At 45.4% G+C, this 16,377-nt stretch overlaps 1 protein-coding gene across 2 annotated transcripts in view; it reads left to right on the forward strand.

Moving 5' to 3' along the window:
- Nucleotides 1-318: 318 nt before the first annotated feature.
- LOC110510746 (LIM domain-binding protein 1) overlaps nucleotides 319-16,377 on the forward strand; it is a 50,186-nt gene continuing 34,127 nt past the window's right edge. The window contains exon 1 of one of the 2 annotated variants that reach the window (XM_036948094.1): nucleotides 319-796. In XM_036948094.1, the coding sequence (XP_036803989.1) occupies nucleotides 769-796 (28 nt within the window). In that variant the 5' untranslated portion in view covers nucleotides 319-768. The remainder of the gene's footprint in view (nucleotides 797-16,377) is intronic. The other variant, XM_036948097.1, reaches the window with a different exon arrangement.

The raw sequence follows: 16,377 nt of genomic DNA on the forward strand, positions 1-16,377 counted from the left end.
CCTCTCTCTCTCTTTCCCTCCCTCCCTCTGTCTCTCTCTTTCCCTCCCTCTCTCTCCCCCTCTCTAGCGCGCCATGCTCCCTTCGTTCTCACTCAGTCAGTCAGTCACTCTCTCTCTCATTCTCTTCCTCCCTCTCTCCTCCCACCTGTACAGTAATTTGCTGGCTGATGAGGGTAGAGCAGAGCAAAGGGGGAAGGAACAGAAATACGAACACGACTGGCTGGCTGACTGACTGGCTGACTGGAGGGCTGGCTGACGGGCTGACGGGCTGACTGGCTGGCTGACTGGCTGACTGGCTGGCTGTCTGACTGGCTGGCTGGCTGACTGGCTGGCTGACTGGCTGGCTGACTGGCTGACTGGCTGGCTGACTGACTGAGAGAGAGAACACAATCCTTTGTGTTTCTGTTGCTTTTTTTAACCTTTCCTTATTCACTCCCTCTCTCTCTCTCTTCGCTCAATTCCCTCTCTCTCGCTCTCTCTACGCTCTACTCCCCCTCTCTCCTTCTCTCTCTCCCTTCCTCCCCTGTCCCTGGTGTGTGTGTGTGTACGTGTGTGTGGACCTCAGGAAAACAGACGCTCAAGTGAGAGTCAGGAGCAGTAGCAGCAGTGACTGGTGAGAGGAGACAGGATCAGAGAGGAGAGGAAAAGGAATAGAAAACAGAGGACAGCAACAGAGAGGAGAGGAAGAGCTGAGGAGGAGGAGGAGGAGAGGAAAAGGAGGGATCCTCCGCACCGTTCCGTTCAGAGCGAGGTCAGACATGTGAGAAGATGTCGGTAGGCGGCTGCGCGTGTCCCGGTGAGTAGCAACCGTGGCAACCATCCGTTACGTCCATCTGTGTGTGTGTGTATGTGTGTCTGTCGCCCGTAGCGATAGGGGCCTTGGTTGCTGCTGGTAGTGGTGGTATCTGTGGACGTTTGGGTCGTTGTCAAGGAGAGAGAGAGAGAGAGCGAGAGAGAGAAAGTGCCCGGGGCCCTGAATGCTTGCAATGCCTCATGGGAAACAGACCCTACTATGGCTGCCGTGGCGATTGTGTCCTGGGAAAAGAAAGATACAGCAGAAAGGACATAAGCATGTTTATAGAATGAGTCACTTCCTTGTTCTAGCTACTCTGAATATTTCAGTCTATATGAAGGGTAATGTTATTGTTGAGAGAAAAGAGGAAAGAAAGGAGAGGAGAGAGAGACAGAGAGGAGGGAGGGAGGGAGAGAGAGAGAGAGAGAGAGAGAGAGAGAGAGAGAGAGAGAGAGAGAGAGAGAGAGAGAGAGAGAGAGAGAGAGAGAGAGAGAGAGAGAGAGAGAGAGAGAGAGAGAGAGAGAGAGAGAGAGAGAGAGAGAGAGAGAGAGAGAGAGAGAGAGAGAGAGAGAGAGAGAGAGAGAGAGAGAGAGAGAGAAGAGAGAGAGGGAAAGAGGAGAGAGAGAAGAGAGGGATAGAGAGAGAGAGAGGGATAGAGAGAGAGAGAGGGATAGAGAGAGAGAGAGAGAGGGATAGAGAGAGGGAGAGAGAATACAGTTTAGTTTTCTATTTTATTGATGACTGCAGTTCTATTCTGCTGCTCTGCTCTGCTCTGCTCTGCTCAGCTGGTGACATCGGCATGAGGTCGTTGGTTCCCATGGCGCCAGTAATGCCTGTTCTGTCCCTATACCAGTTTGTTGTTTTACGTTGTTGTTGTTTATGTTCTTATTTGTGGCCCTAAATTAAGAGCAGCTCTGAGGAAGAGGACATTGAGTTCCTTCCAGGTTGCCAGTACGCCAGATGTTTAAAATCCCCCTTTTTGGGGTGAAATGAATGGAGGTCAACAGAGGTTGGAGGTTTCCATGTCCTCATCTCCCCTGGTGAGAGTAGTTTGGGGAGGTGGACTATTTAAAAAAAAAGGTGCTACCTAGAACCAAAACGTGTTCTCCTGACCTACAAAGACAGCCAGAGAGCCCTTTATGGTTCTAGTTAACAGTGTGAAGGAACTAGGTAGCAATTGTTTGTCAAAAAATGTGGAAGCAACAGAGGAAAGCAAGCTTCTATATAGGGCAAGGGTCATGAGCCATGGATCAGATCATACCCTAAAGGCTCATGAGCCATGGATCAGATCATACCCTAAAGGCTCATGAGCCATGGATCAGATCATACCCTAAAGGCTCATGAGCCATGGATCAGATCATACCCTAAAGGCTCATGAGCCATGGATCAGATCATACCCTAAAGGGTCATGAGCCATGGATCAGATCATACCCTAAAGGCTCATGAGCCATGGATCAGATCATACCCTAAAGGCTCATGAGCCATGGATCAGATCATACCCTAAAGGGTCATGAGCCATGGATCAGATCATACCCTAAAGGGTCATGAGCCATGGATCAGATCATACCCTAAAGGCTCATGAGCCATGGATCAGATCATACCCTAAAGGGTCATGAGCCATGGATCAGATCATACCCTAAAGGCTCATGAGCCATGGATCAGATCATACCCTAAAGGGTCATGAGCCATGGATCAGATCATACCCTAAAGGCTCATGAGCCATGGATCAGATCATACCCTAAAGGGTCATGAGCCATGGATCAGATCATACCCTAAAGGCTCATGAGCCATGGATCAGATCATACCTTAAAGGCTCATGAGCCATGGATCAGATCATACCCTAAAGGGTCATGAGCCATGGATCAGATCATACCCTAAAGGGTCATGAGCCATGGATCAGATCATACCCTAAAGGGTCATGAGCCATGGATCAGATCATACCCTAAAGGCTCATGAGCCATGGATCAGATCATACCCTAAAGGCTCATGAGCCATGGATCAGATCATACCCTAAAGGGTCATGAGCCATGGATCAGATCATACCCTAAAGGCTCATGAGCCATGGATCAGATCATACCCTAAAGGGTCATGAGCCATGGATCAGATCATACCCTAAAGGGTCATGAGCCATGGATCAGATCATACCCTAAAGGGTCATGAGCCATGGATCAGATCATACCCTAAAGGGTCATGAGCCATGGATCAGATCATACCCTAAAGGCTCATGAGCCATGGATCAGATCATACCCTAAAGGGTCATGAGCCATGGATCAGATCATACCCTAAAGGGTCATGAGCCATGGATCAGATCTTTTTTTTTGTTGTTGTTGTTATTTCACCTTTATTTAACCAGGTAGACTAGTGGAGAACACCTTTATTTAACCAGGTAGACTAGTGGAGAACACCTTTATTTAACCAGGTAGACTAGTGGAGAACACCTTTATTTAACCAGGTAGACTAGTGGAGAACACCTTTATTTAACCAGGTAGACTAGTGGAGAACACCTTTATTTAACCAGGTAGACTAGTGGAGAACACCTTTATTTAACCAGGTAGACTAGTGGAGAACACCTTTATTTAACCAGGTAGACTAGTGGAGAACACCTTTATTTAACCAGGTAGACTAGTGGAGAACACCTTTATTTAACCAGGTAGACTAGTGGAGAACACCTTTATTTAACCAGGTAGGCTAGTTGAGAACACCTTTATTTAACCAGGTAGGCTAGTTGAGAACACCTTTATTTAACCAGGTAAGCTAGTTGAGAACACCTTTATTTAACCAGGTAGGCCAGTTGAGAACACCTTTATTTAACCAGGTAAGCTAGCTGAGAACAAGTTCTCATTTGCAACTGCGACCTGGCCAAGATAAAGCATAGCAGTGTGAACAGACAACACAGAGTTACACAGAGTAAACCAATGAACAAGTCAATAACACAGTAGAAAAAAAAGAGAGTCTATATACGTTGTGTGCAAAAGGCATGAGGAGGTAGGCGAATAATTACAATTTTGCAGATTAACACTGGAGTGATAAATCATACCCTAAAGGCTCATGAGCCATGGATCAGATCATAGCTTAAAGGCTCATGAGCCATGGATCAGATCATACCTTAAAGGCTCATGAGCCATGGATCAGATCATACCCTAAAGGCTCATGAGCCATGGATCAGATCATACCCTAAAGGCTCATGAGCCATGGATCAGATCATACCTTAAAGTATGTGGACACCTGCTCGTCCAACATCCCATTCCAAAATCATGGGCATTAATATGGAGTTGGTTCCCCCTTTGCTACTATAACAGCCTCCACTCTTCTAGGAAGTATTTCCACTAGACGTTGGAGCATTGCTGAGGGGATTTGCTTCCATTCAGCCATAAGAGCATTAGTGAGTTCAGGGACTGATGTTGGGCGATTAGGCCTGGCTCGCAGTCAGTGTCCAATTCATCCCAAAGATGTTCGATGGGGTTGAGGTCTGGGCTCTATGCAGACCAGTCAAGTTCTTCCACAAACCATTTCTGTATGGACCTTGCTTTGTGCACGGGGGGCATTGTCATGCCAAACTCTTGCTACAAAGTTGGAAGCACAGAATTGTCTAGAATGTCATTGCATGCTGTGGCGTTAAGATTTCCCTTCACTGGAACTAAGGAGCCAAGCACAAACAAAAAAAACAGCCCCAGACCATTATTCCTCCTCCACCAAACTTTACAGTCGGCACTATGCATTGGGGCAGGTAGCGTTCTCCTTGCATCCGCCGAACCCAGATTCATCCGTCAGACTGCCAGATGATGCAGTGTGATTCATAACTCCAGAGAACGCGTTTCCACTGCTCCAGAGTCCAATGGCGACGAGCTTTACACCACTCCAGCCAATGCTTGGCATTCCGCATGGTGATGTTAGGCTTGTGTGCTGCTGCTCTGTTATTGCATGAATCTCCTGAGGAACAGTTCTTGTGCTGACGTTGCTTCCAGAGGCAGTTTGGAACTCTGTAGTGAGTGTTGCAACCGAGGACAGACAATCTTTACGCTCTACGCTCTTCAGCACTCAGCGGTCCCGTTCTGTGAGCATGTGTGGCCTACCACTTTACGGCTGAGCCGTTGTTGCTCCTAGACGTTTCCACTTCACAATAACAGCACTTACAGTTGACCGGGGCAGCTCTAGCAGGGCAGAAATTTAACAAACTGACTTGTTGGAAAGGTGGCATCCTATGACGTTGCCATGTTGAAAGTCACTGAGCTCTTCAGTAAGGCCATTCAACTGCAAATGTTTGTCTATGGAGATTGCATGGCCGTGTGCTCGATTTTATACACCTGTCAACAACGGGTGTGGATGAAATAGCCAAATCCACTAATTTGAAGGGGTCCACATACTTTTGTGTCTATAGTGTGGCTTCATTCTATGTACAGAGCTGTCTCATGGTTGGGGTCAATTTGAATGGATGGCAGTCAATTCAGGAAGTGATTTGAATGGATGGCAGTCAATTCAGGAAGTGATTTGAATTGATGTCATTGAAAAGAGATGCCTTGTTTTCCTTCCTGAACTGACTGCCTTCAATTCAAATGGACCCCAACCCTTCTATGTCGTGTGCAGGTGCTCCATGTTTTCAGCTCAGTCTGCCAGCCCCTGTGCTGTACAGTAGAAGATGTTTTAGGAGTGTGTGTGTGTGTGTGTGTTATATTGCATTTGACCCTCTCCTCTCCCACAGCCAAGCCACAGTGACCAGTGTGGTCAACCCTTCAACTCCCAGGCTGCCTGGACGTAGCAGAACAAGTTGCACACTAACCACAGATCTAGGATCAGGTTACCCTTCACCCTACCCTAACCTTAAAGGGCCACAATCTGGGATTGTTACATCTAACCACAGATTTAGGATCAGGTTACCCTTCACCCTACTCTAACCTTAAAGGGCCAATCTGGGATTGTTACATCTAACCACAGATCTAGGATCAGGTTACCCTTCACCCTACTCTAACCTTAAAGGGCCAATCTGGGATTGTTACATCTAACCACAGATCTAGGATCAGGTTACCCTTCACCCTACTCTAACCTTAAAGGGCCAATCTGGGATTGTTACATCCAAACATGGTTAAAACATTTTAAGACATTTTATTTTGATTTCATGGATTGTCAGTCCGACAGCTCTGTCTATGGATCTGAGAGAGGTTACATTTCTCTGTTTATGGATCTGAGAGAGGTTACATTTCTCTGTCTATGGATCTGAGAGAGGTTACATTTCTCTGTCTATGGATCTGAGAGAGGTTACATTTCTCTGTCTATGGATCTGAGAGAGGTTACATTTCTCTGTCTATGGATCTGAGAGAGGTTACATTTCTCTGTCTATGGATCTGAGAGAGGTTACATTTCTCTGTCTATGGATCTGAGAGAGGTTACATTTCTCTGTCTATGGATCTGAGAGAGGTTACATTTCTCTGTCTATGGATCTGAGAGAGGTTACATTCCTCTGTCTATGGATCTGAGAGAGGTTACATTTCTCTGTCTATGGATCTGAGAGAGGTTACATTTCTCTGTCTATGGATCTGAGAGAGGTTACATTTCTCTGTCTATGGACCTGAGAGAGGTTACATTTCTCTGTCTATGGATCTGAGAGAGGTTACATTCCTCTGTCTATAGATCTGAGAGAGGTTACATTCCTCTGTCTGGATCTGAGAGAGGTTACATTTCTCTGTCTATGGATCTGAGAGAGGTTACATTTCTCTGTTTATGGATCTGAGAGAGGTTACATTCCCCACAACTACAGAAAACATTCACCCTGACCGTTGTGCAGGTCTGATCCACAACTACAGAACACGTTTGGTTGAGGTTATTGCTGCCAAAGGAGTGTCAACCAGTTATCAAATCCAAGGGTCACATACTTTCCCCAACCTGTTATTGTTTACACGGTGTGTCCAACAAAGACATGTCAAATTGTAATTGTTTGTGTGTTATTAGTTTAGGCAGACTGTGTTTGTCTATTGCTGTGACTTAGATGAAGATCAGATCAAATTTGATCCAGGTAATTCCAAAGGGTTCGCATACTTTTTCTTACAACTGTATGTGTGTGTGTGTGTGTGTGTGTGTGTGTGTGTGTGTGTGTGTGTGTGTGTGTGTGTGTGTGTGTGTGTGTGTGTGTGTGTGTGTGTGTGTGTGTGTGTGTGTGTGTGTGTGTGTGTGTGTGTGCGTGCGTGCGTGCGTGCGTTCTCTCTCTCTCTCCCTATGAAAAGAGTCTGTCCTGGTGGCAGGCGGTGTTGCCTCTTTGGTCCCTTGTCCCTATGTCTTCACCCCACACCTCATGTTGACACACACCAGCACGTGCGCATGCATGCGTGCACACACCCACACACACACACGCATGCATGCGCACGTGCTGGTGTGTGTCAACATGAGGTGTGGGGTGAAGACATAGGGACAAGGGACCAAAGAGGCAACACCGCCTGCCACCAGGACAGACTCTTTTCATAGGGAGAGAGAGAGAGAAGAGAGAGAGACAGAGAGAGAGAGAGAGAAGAGAGAGAGAAGAGAGAGGAAAGAGAGAGGGAAGAGAGAGAGAAGAGAGAGGGAAGAGAGAGAGAAGAGAGAGGGAAGAGATAGACAGAACTAAAATACTGCTATCAGGAAGGGCAAACACTCACATATACGCCAGCTGACGTGTGTGTGTGTGTGTTTGCATATGTGTGTGTGTGTTCTCATGTGTGATTTCAATCGGTGTGTGTGTTTCCAATCTCGTAGAGGCAGTGCCCCGTGGCACGAAGGCATACGCTGCCACCTCAGCCGTTAAACGAGCCTGTTCAAGAGAGGCGTGCGAGTGTGTGTGTGTGTGTGTGTGTGTGTGTTTGTCGTTCTATAGAGGCAGGTACATGTGTGTGGTTCTAGAGAGGCAGGGACATGTGTGTGTGGTTCTAGAGAGGCAGGGACATGTGTGTGTGGTTCTAGCGAGGCAGGGACATGTGTATGTGGTTCTAGAGAGGCAGGGACATGTGTGTGTGGTTCTAGAGAGGCAGGGACATGTGTGTGTGTGTGTGTGTGTGGGGGGGGGGTTATAGAGGCAGGGACATGTGTGTGTGGTTCTAGAGAGGCAGGGACATGTGTGTGTGGTTCTAGAGAGGCAGGGACATGTGTATGTGGTTCTAGAGAGGCAGGGACATGTGTGTGTGGTTCTAGAGAGGCAGGGCCATGTGGGTGTGGTTCAGGGGAATGAGGCGGGAACGTTTGTTTAAAATCTAGAGAGTCTTGCGGTCAGATAGCATACTCAATGAACGCAGTCATGGAAATTTCCTAAAGACAAGGTTTGTTTCCCAAATGACACCCCTATTCCCTTTGTAGTGTACTACAGTACACAGGCTTCTGGTCAAACGTAGTAGTTTATAGGGAATAGGGTGCCACTTGGGAGGCAACCAGGAGAGGAGTGACAGAACTGTGTTTGTTCCACACTAGTATTGTTCTCTTTTATTTTCTTTCTTTCTTTCACTATTCTATTTTTTGTGGTGAATTTAGACAGAGAGATTATAATATGATATTTGAAATGTCGCCATTCCTTTGAAACTTCTGTGACTGTAATGTTTACTGTTAATTTTTCACTTTAGTGTAGAAGTTCATGGTGTTTCCCATGCCAATACAGCCATTGAATTGAATTGAACACACACACACACACAGAGAGAGAGAGAGAGAGAGAGAGAGAGAGAGAGAGAGAGAGAGAGAGAGAGAGAGAGAGAGAGAGAGAGAGAGAGAGAGAGAGAGAGAGAGAGAGAGAGAGAGAGAGAGAGAGAGAGAGAGAGAGAGAGAGAGAGAGAGAGAGAGAGAGAGAGAGAGAGAGAGAGAGAGAGAGAGAGAGAGAGAGAGAGAGAGAGAGAGAGAGAGAGCCTAAGGGCATGGGGCTGGCAACAGTTACAGTATTTAGGCTAACTGTCCCATAACTACAGTATCCATACACCAGTGCAGTATCCCTACACCAAGCGACCAGATATAAGGACCTACTTTCCCCACAACAACAACATAAACCCCACTAAGAGAATATTCATTAATAGTTTCAAGAGTGAAGCATTGAGACTGCAACTACAGTTGGTTTCTCTAGCCAGAACCCCCTAGAGTCTAACTACAGAGAACTTCTACAGTTGGTTTCTCTAGCCAGAACCCCCTAGAGTCTAACTACAGAGAACTTCTACAGTTGGTTTCTCTAGCCAGAACCCTCTAGAGTCTAACTACAGAGAACTTCTACAGTTGGTTTCTCTAGCCAGAACCCCCTAGAGTCTAACTACAGAGAACTTCTACAGTTGGTTTCTCTAGCCAGAGCCCTCTAGAGTCTAACTACAGAGAACTTCTACAGTTGGTTTCTCTAGCCAGAACCCCCTAGAGTCTAACTACAGATAACTTCTACAGTTGGTTTCTCTAGCCAGAACCCCCTAGAGTCTAACTACAGAGAACTTCTACAGTTGGTTTCTCTAGCCAGAGTCCTCTAGAGTCTAACTACAGAGAACTTCTACAGTTGGTTTCTCTAGCCAGAGCCCTCTAGAGTCTAACTACAGAGAACTTCTACAGTTGGTTTCTCTAGCCAGAGCCCTCTAGAGTCTAACTACAGAGAACTTCTACAGTTGGTTTCTCTAGCCAGAGCCCTCTAGAGTCTAACTACAGAGAACTTCTACAGTTGGTTTCTCTAGCCAGAGCCCTCTAGAGTCTAACTACAGAGAACTTCTACAGTTGGTTTCTCTAGCCAGAACCCCCTAGAGTCTAACTACAGAGATCTTCAAGATCACAACAAGATCTACACTTCTCCATCCCTGTACCTCTTCTCTTCCTTCTATCTACACTTCTCCCTCCCTGTACCTCTTCTCTTCCTTCTATCTACACTTCTCCCTCCCTGTAACTCTTCTCTTCCTTCTATCTACACTTCTCCCTCCCTGTACCTCTTCTCTTCCTTCTATCTACACTTCTCCCTCCCTGTACCTCTTCTCTTCCTTCTATCTACACTTCTCCCTCCCTGTACCTCTTCTCTTCCTTCTATCTACACTTCTCCCTCCCTGTACCTCTTCTCTTCCTTCTATCTACACTTCTCCCTCCCTGTACCTCTTCTCTTCCTTCTATCTACACTTCTCCCTCGCTGTACCTCTTCTCTTCCTTCTATCTACACTTCTCCCTCGCTGTACCTCTTCTCTTCCTTCTATCTACACTTCTCCATCCCTGTACCTCTTCTCTTCCTTCTATCTACACTTCTCCCTCCCTGTACCTCTTCTCTTCCTTCTATCTACACTTCTCCCTCCCTGTACCTCTTCTCTTCCTTCTATCTCTTACTCTCTCTTTCTTCTCTCTCTTCAAACGGCTTTATTGGCATGGAAAACATATGCTTACATCACCTGAACAAGTGAAATAGATAATAGACAAAAGTGCAATCAACAATAAAAAATGATACGTAAACCTTAAACTCACAATGACAGACATTTCGAATGTCATAGTATGGCTACATACCGTGTTATAACGATGTGCAACTAGCTCAAATATCTCTCTCGCTTTCTCTCACTGGGAAGACACGGTTGTTTACATTCCAGCGCCATGTTCAACACAAGAAACCTCCCCCTCCTGTGTGGCCTGAGTGTGTGTGTGTGCTTGTGTGTGTGTCTCTCTGTGTGTGTGTGTGCTTGTGTGTGTCTCTCTGTGTGTGTGTGCACATGGGTGTGTGTACAGCATATGCCTGAACATGTGTATGACATAAACATTGGGGAGTGAGTCAACGAACAGTGTGTGTGTGTGTGTGTGTGTGTTGTGTGTGTGTGTGTGTGTGTGTGTGTGTGTGTGTGTGTGTGTGTGTGTGTGTGTGTGTGTGTGTGTATGTGTGTGTGTGTGTGTGTGTGTGTCAGAATTAGAGGGTAGAAGATGTTGAGACATTGCTTTAAAAATAGAACCTAGCACCTCCTCAGTAATATACTATACTCTCTCTCTCTCTCTCTACCTAGCACCTCCTCAGCAATATACTATACTCTCTCTCTTTCTACATAGCACCTCCTCAGTAATATAGTATACTCTCTCTCTCTCTCTCTCTACCGAGCACCTCCTCAGCAATATACTAAACTCTCTCTCTTTCTACATAGCACCTCCTCAGTAATATAGTATACTCTCTCTCTCTCTCTCTCTCTACCTAGCAACTCCTCATTAATATACTATACTCTCTCTCGTTCTACCTAGCACCTCCTCAGTAATATACTATACTCTCTCTCTCTCTCTACCTAGCACCTCCTCAGTAGTATACTATACACTTTCTCTATCTACCTAGCACCTCCTCAGTAATATACTATACTCTCTTTCTAACTAGCAACTCCTCATCAATATACTATAATCTCTCTCTCTTTCTACCTAGCACCTCCTCGGTAATATACTATACTCTCTCTATCTACGTAGCACCCCATCAGTAATATACTATACTCTCTCTCTACCTAGCACCTCCTCAGCAATATACTATACTCTCTCTCTTTCTACATAGCACCTCCTCAGTAATATAGTATACTCTCTCTCTCTCTACCGAGCACCTCCTCAGCAATATACTATACTCTCTCTCTTTCTACATAGCACCTCCTCAGTAATATAGTATACTCTCTCTCTCTCTCTCTCTCTCTCTCTCTCTCTCTACCTAGCACCTCCTCAGTAATATACTATACACTCTCTCTATCTACCTAGCACCTCCTCAGTAATATACTATACTCTCTTTCTACCTAGCACCTCCTCATCAATATACTATAATCTCTCTCTCTTTCTACCTAGCACCTCCTCAGTAATATACTATACTCTCTCTCTATCTACGTAGCACCCCATCAGTAATATACTATACTCTCTCTCTACCTGGCACCTCCTCAGCAATATACTATACTCTCTTTCTAAAGAGCACCTCCTCAGTAATATACTATACTCTCTTTCTACCTGGCACCTCCTCAGCAATATACTATACTCTCTCTCTCACTAAGTAGCACCTCCTCAATAATATACTATACTCTCTCTCTTTCTACCTAGCACCTCCTCAGCAATATACTATACTCTTTCTCTCTACCTAGCACCTCCTCAGTAATATACTATACTCTCTCTGTACCTAGCACCGACTCAGCAATATACTATACTTTCTCTCTCTCTCTCTACCTAGCACCTCCTCAGTAATATACTATACTCTCTCACTACCTAGCACCTCCTCAGTAATATACTATACTCTCTGTCTCTCTACCTAGCACCTCCTCAGTAATATACTATACTCTCTCTCTCTCTACCTAGCACCTCCTCAGTAATATACTATACTCTCTCTCTCTACCTAGCACCTCCTCAGTAATATACTATACTCACTCTCTCTCTACCTAGCACCTCCTCAGTAATATACTATACTCTCTCTCGTTCTACCTAGCACCTCCTCAGTAATATACTATACTCTCTCTCTTTCTACCTGGCACCTCCTCAGTAATATACTCTACTCTCTTTCTTCCTAGCACCTCCTCAGTAATATACTATACTCTCTCTCTCTCTACCTAGCACCTCCTCAGTAATATACTATACTCTCTCTCGCTCTACCTAGCACCTCCTAAGTAATATACTATACTCTCTCTCTTTCTACCTAGCACCTCCTCAGTAATATACTATACTCTCTCTCTACCTGGAGCCTCCTCAGTAATATACTAAATTCTCTCTCTTTCTACCTAGCATCTCCTCAGCAATATACTATACTCTCTCTCTCTCTACCTAGCACCTCCTCAGTAATATAGTATACTCTCTCTCTCTCTCTACCTAGTACCTCCTCAGTAATATACTATACTCTCTCACTCTCTACCTAGCACCTCCTCAATAATATAGTATACTCTCGCTCTCTCTACCTAGCACCTCCTAAGTAATATACTATACTCTCTCTCTCTCTACCTAGCACCTCCTCAGTAATATAGTATACTCTCTCTCTCTCTACCTAGCACCTCCTAAGTGATATACTATACTCTCTCTCTCTTTCTACCTAGCACCTCCTCAGTAATATACTATACTCTCTCTCTCTACCTTGCACCTCCACAGAAATATACTATACTCTCTCTCTCTACCTAGCACCTCCTCAGTAATATACTATATTCTCTCTCTTTCTACCTAGCACCTCCACAGAAATATACTATACTCTCTGTCTCTCTCTCTACCTAGCACCTCCTCATAATATACTATACTCTCTTTCTACCTAGCACCTCCTCAGCAATATACTATACTATCTCTCTACCTGGCACCTCCTCAGTAATATACTATACTATCTCTCTACCTGGCACCTCCACAGAAATATACTATACTCTCTCTCTCTACCTAGCACCTCCTCAGTAATATACTATATTCTCTCTCTTTCTACCTAGCACCTCCACAGAAATATACTATACTCTCTGTCTCTCTCTCTACCTAGCACCTCCTCATAATATACTATACTCTCTTTCTACCTAGCACCTCCTCAGCAATATACTATACTATCTCTCTACCTGGCACCTCCTCAGTAATATACTATACTATCTCTCTACCTGGCACCTCCACAGAAATATACTATACTCTCTCTCTCTACCTAGCACCTCCTCAGTAATATACTATATTCTCTCTCTTTCTACCTAGCACCTCCACAGAAATATACTATACTCTCTGTCTCTCTCTCTACCTAGCACCTCCTCATAATATACTATACTCTCTTTCTACCTAGCACCTCCTCAGCAATATACTATACTATCTCTCTACCTAGCACCTCCTCAGCAATATACTATACTATCTCTCTACCTGGCACCTCCTCAGTAGTATACTATACTCTCTCTCTCTCTCTCTCTCTCTCTCTCTCTCTCTACCTAGCACCTCCTCAGTAATATACTATACTCTCTCTCTCTCTACCTAGCACCTCCTCATCAATATACTATACTCTCTCTCTTTCTACCCAGCACCTCCTCAGCAATATACTCTCTCTCTCTATCTAGCACCTCCTCAGTAATATACTATACTCTCTTTCTACCTGGCACCTCCTCAGCAATATACTATACTCTCTCTCTCTCTCTACCTAGCACCTCCTCAGCAATTTACTGTACTCTCTCTCTATCTAGCACCTCCTCAGCAATATACTATACTCTCTTTCTACCTAGCACCTCCTCAGTAATATACTATACTCTCTCTCTTTCTTCCTAGCATCTCCTCAGTAATATACTATACTCTCTCTCTACCTGGCACCTCCTCAGCAATATACTATACTCTCTCTCTTTCTTCCTATCTAATCATCCTGTCCTCTCTCTCGCTCTCTCTTATTCCCTCGTTCTCTCTCCTTCACCCTCCCTTCTGCCTGTTCTTCTGAACCATATCTCTCTCTGTCCTTTCTCCCACCCTCCTCTCTGACTCCACTTATTGCTTGCACACGCTGGGTGCACAGAGCGAAGGGAGGAAGGGAATGAGGGAGGGATAGAGCGAGTAAGGGAGGACTGTGCCCTCTCATGCAGAAAGTCACATGGTACGTTCTTGATTAGCAGGAAAAATGAGTTAAAGCAGAAACAGAGAGCAGAGAGAGAGAGGCGTAGAGAGAGAGCAGAGCGAGAGAGAGGCATAGCGAGAGAGAGGCGTAGAGAGCGAGAGAGGTAGATAGGGAGAGAGACAGAGAGAGAGAGGCGTAGAGAGCAAGAGCGAGAGAGGTAGATAGGGAGAGAGACAGAGAGAGAGAGGCGTAGAGAGCGAGAGCGAGAGAGGGAGAGAGACAGAGAGAGAGGGGGGGGGGTTGCACAACAGCAACCTCACAAAGCCTCTCTCAGCCTGTTCTTTTAAGAGGGAGGGTTGCACAACAAGAGAGAAGGGAGGAGAGGGATGGGGGAGAGAGAGGGAGGGAGGGAGGTTGGGAGAGAGGCAAGGGAGAGAGAAAGTGGGAGGAAAGAGAGGTGATAGGGGAGAGAGGGAGCAGGCAGCCAGTAGGCAGAGAGAGAGAGAGAAACGACACTCACTCTATCCCTCCCACCCAGACTGAGTGTTTCGGTGTTTTCTGCCAAGCTGAGCTGTCATTGGCCCGATCCGAGCCAGACCTGAGCTGTCATTGGCCGAGACCTGTCTCTCTCTCTGTGAGATCAGGAACAAAATGGCCTCTAGCATCCAGCAGGGAGGACAGAGCATCAGGGCACTGTCATCTCCCCTCCTCTCCTCTCCTCTCCTCAGCCCTGTAAGCAGACACACACCACACACCACGCAGGACAGCACTAGTTTTACACACACTGACTCATACACACCCACACTGTACCGTTCAGATGGTAGGATATCACAATTCATCAGCAGGTATTCATACTGAATGTTATTTACCTGACATATTATTATGAATGACTCATGTATTATAATAACATCACAACAAACTGAACCGTTATTGTTGTTCATGTCACCCAGATACACGTCATACAAACACTGGACCATTTCAATGGCGCAGTTGTATTGGAAGTGTTCTGGCTGGTTGAGTCGGACAAATCCTTACTAGAGAATTCAGCCTGTGTGTGTGTGTGTGTGTGTGTGTGTGTGTGTGTGTGTGTGTGTGTGTGTGTGTGTGTGTGTGTGCGTGTGCGTGTGCGTGTCCACGTGTGTGTGTGTCCATGTGTGTGTGTGTGTCCATGTGTGTGCGTCCGTGTGTGTGTGTGTGCGAAAGAGAGAGAGAGAGTTAAGCTGAATGAAAATAAATGCAGTGTCATATTGTGCCACAGGAGGGCGCAATAACACAGAACAGCCACTACTCAGACTGGCAGACTGGCACGAATATATATATGTGTGTGTGTGTGTGTGTGTGTGTGTGTCTGTGTGTCTCTCAGAACATGAATAGCTACGCAGCAGTATCAAAGACAGTCTGTGACAGTATGTTTTATGACTGTTCTGTGATCATTCAGAATGTTGTATCAGACAGATCTTTGGGATTTCCTTCTAGATCCCCAACATTAATCTGTGATCAGGGCACAGTCTACCACACTGGGGTAGGGGGATATCCTAAGGGTAACAAGCTGGCTCCAGGCGGTAGTAGGAGATTGGACGTGATGGTGGATTTCATATGTACAGTTGAAGTCGGAAGTTTACATACACTTTAGCCAAATACATTTAAACTCAGTTTTTCCACAATTCCTGACATTTAATCCTAGTAAGAATTCTCTGTTTTAGGTCAGTTAGGATCACCACTTTATTTTAAGAATGTGAAATGTCAGAATAATAGTAGAGAGAATGATTTATTTCAGCTTTTATTTCTTTCATCACATTCCCAGTGGGTCAGAAGTTTACATACACTCAATAAGTATTTGGTAGCATTGCCTTTAAATTGTTTAACCAGAGTACATTTCTCCAAAAAGTCCCATCTTTGTCCCCATGTGCAGTTGCAAACTGTAGTCTGGCTTTTTTTATGGCGGTTTTGGAGTAGTGGCTTCATCCTTGCTGAGCGGCCTTTCAGGTTATGTCGATGTAGGACCCGTTTTACTGTGGATATAGATACTTTTGTACCTGTTTCCTCCAGCATCTTCACAAGGTCCTTTGCTGTTGTTCTGGGATTGATTTGCACTTTTCACACCAAAGTACGTTCATCTCTAGGAGACAGAATGCGTCTCCTTCCTGAGCGGAATGACGGCTGCGTGTTCCCA

Source organism: Oncorhynchus mykiss, chromosome 17 (assembly GCF_013265735.2).
Source record: "Oncorhynchus mykiss isolate Arlee chromosome 17, USDA_OmykA_1.1, whole genome shotgun sequence".
In the NCBI taxonomy this organism is placed as follows: Eukaryota; Metazoa; Chordata; class Actinopteri; order Salmoniformes; family Salmonidae; genus Oncorhynchus; species Oncorhynchus mykiss.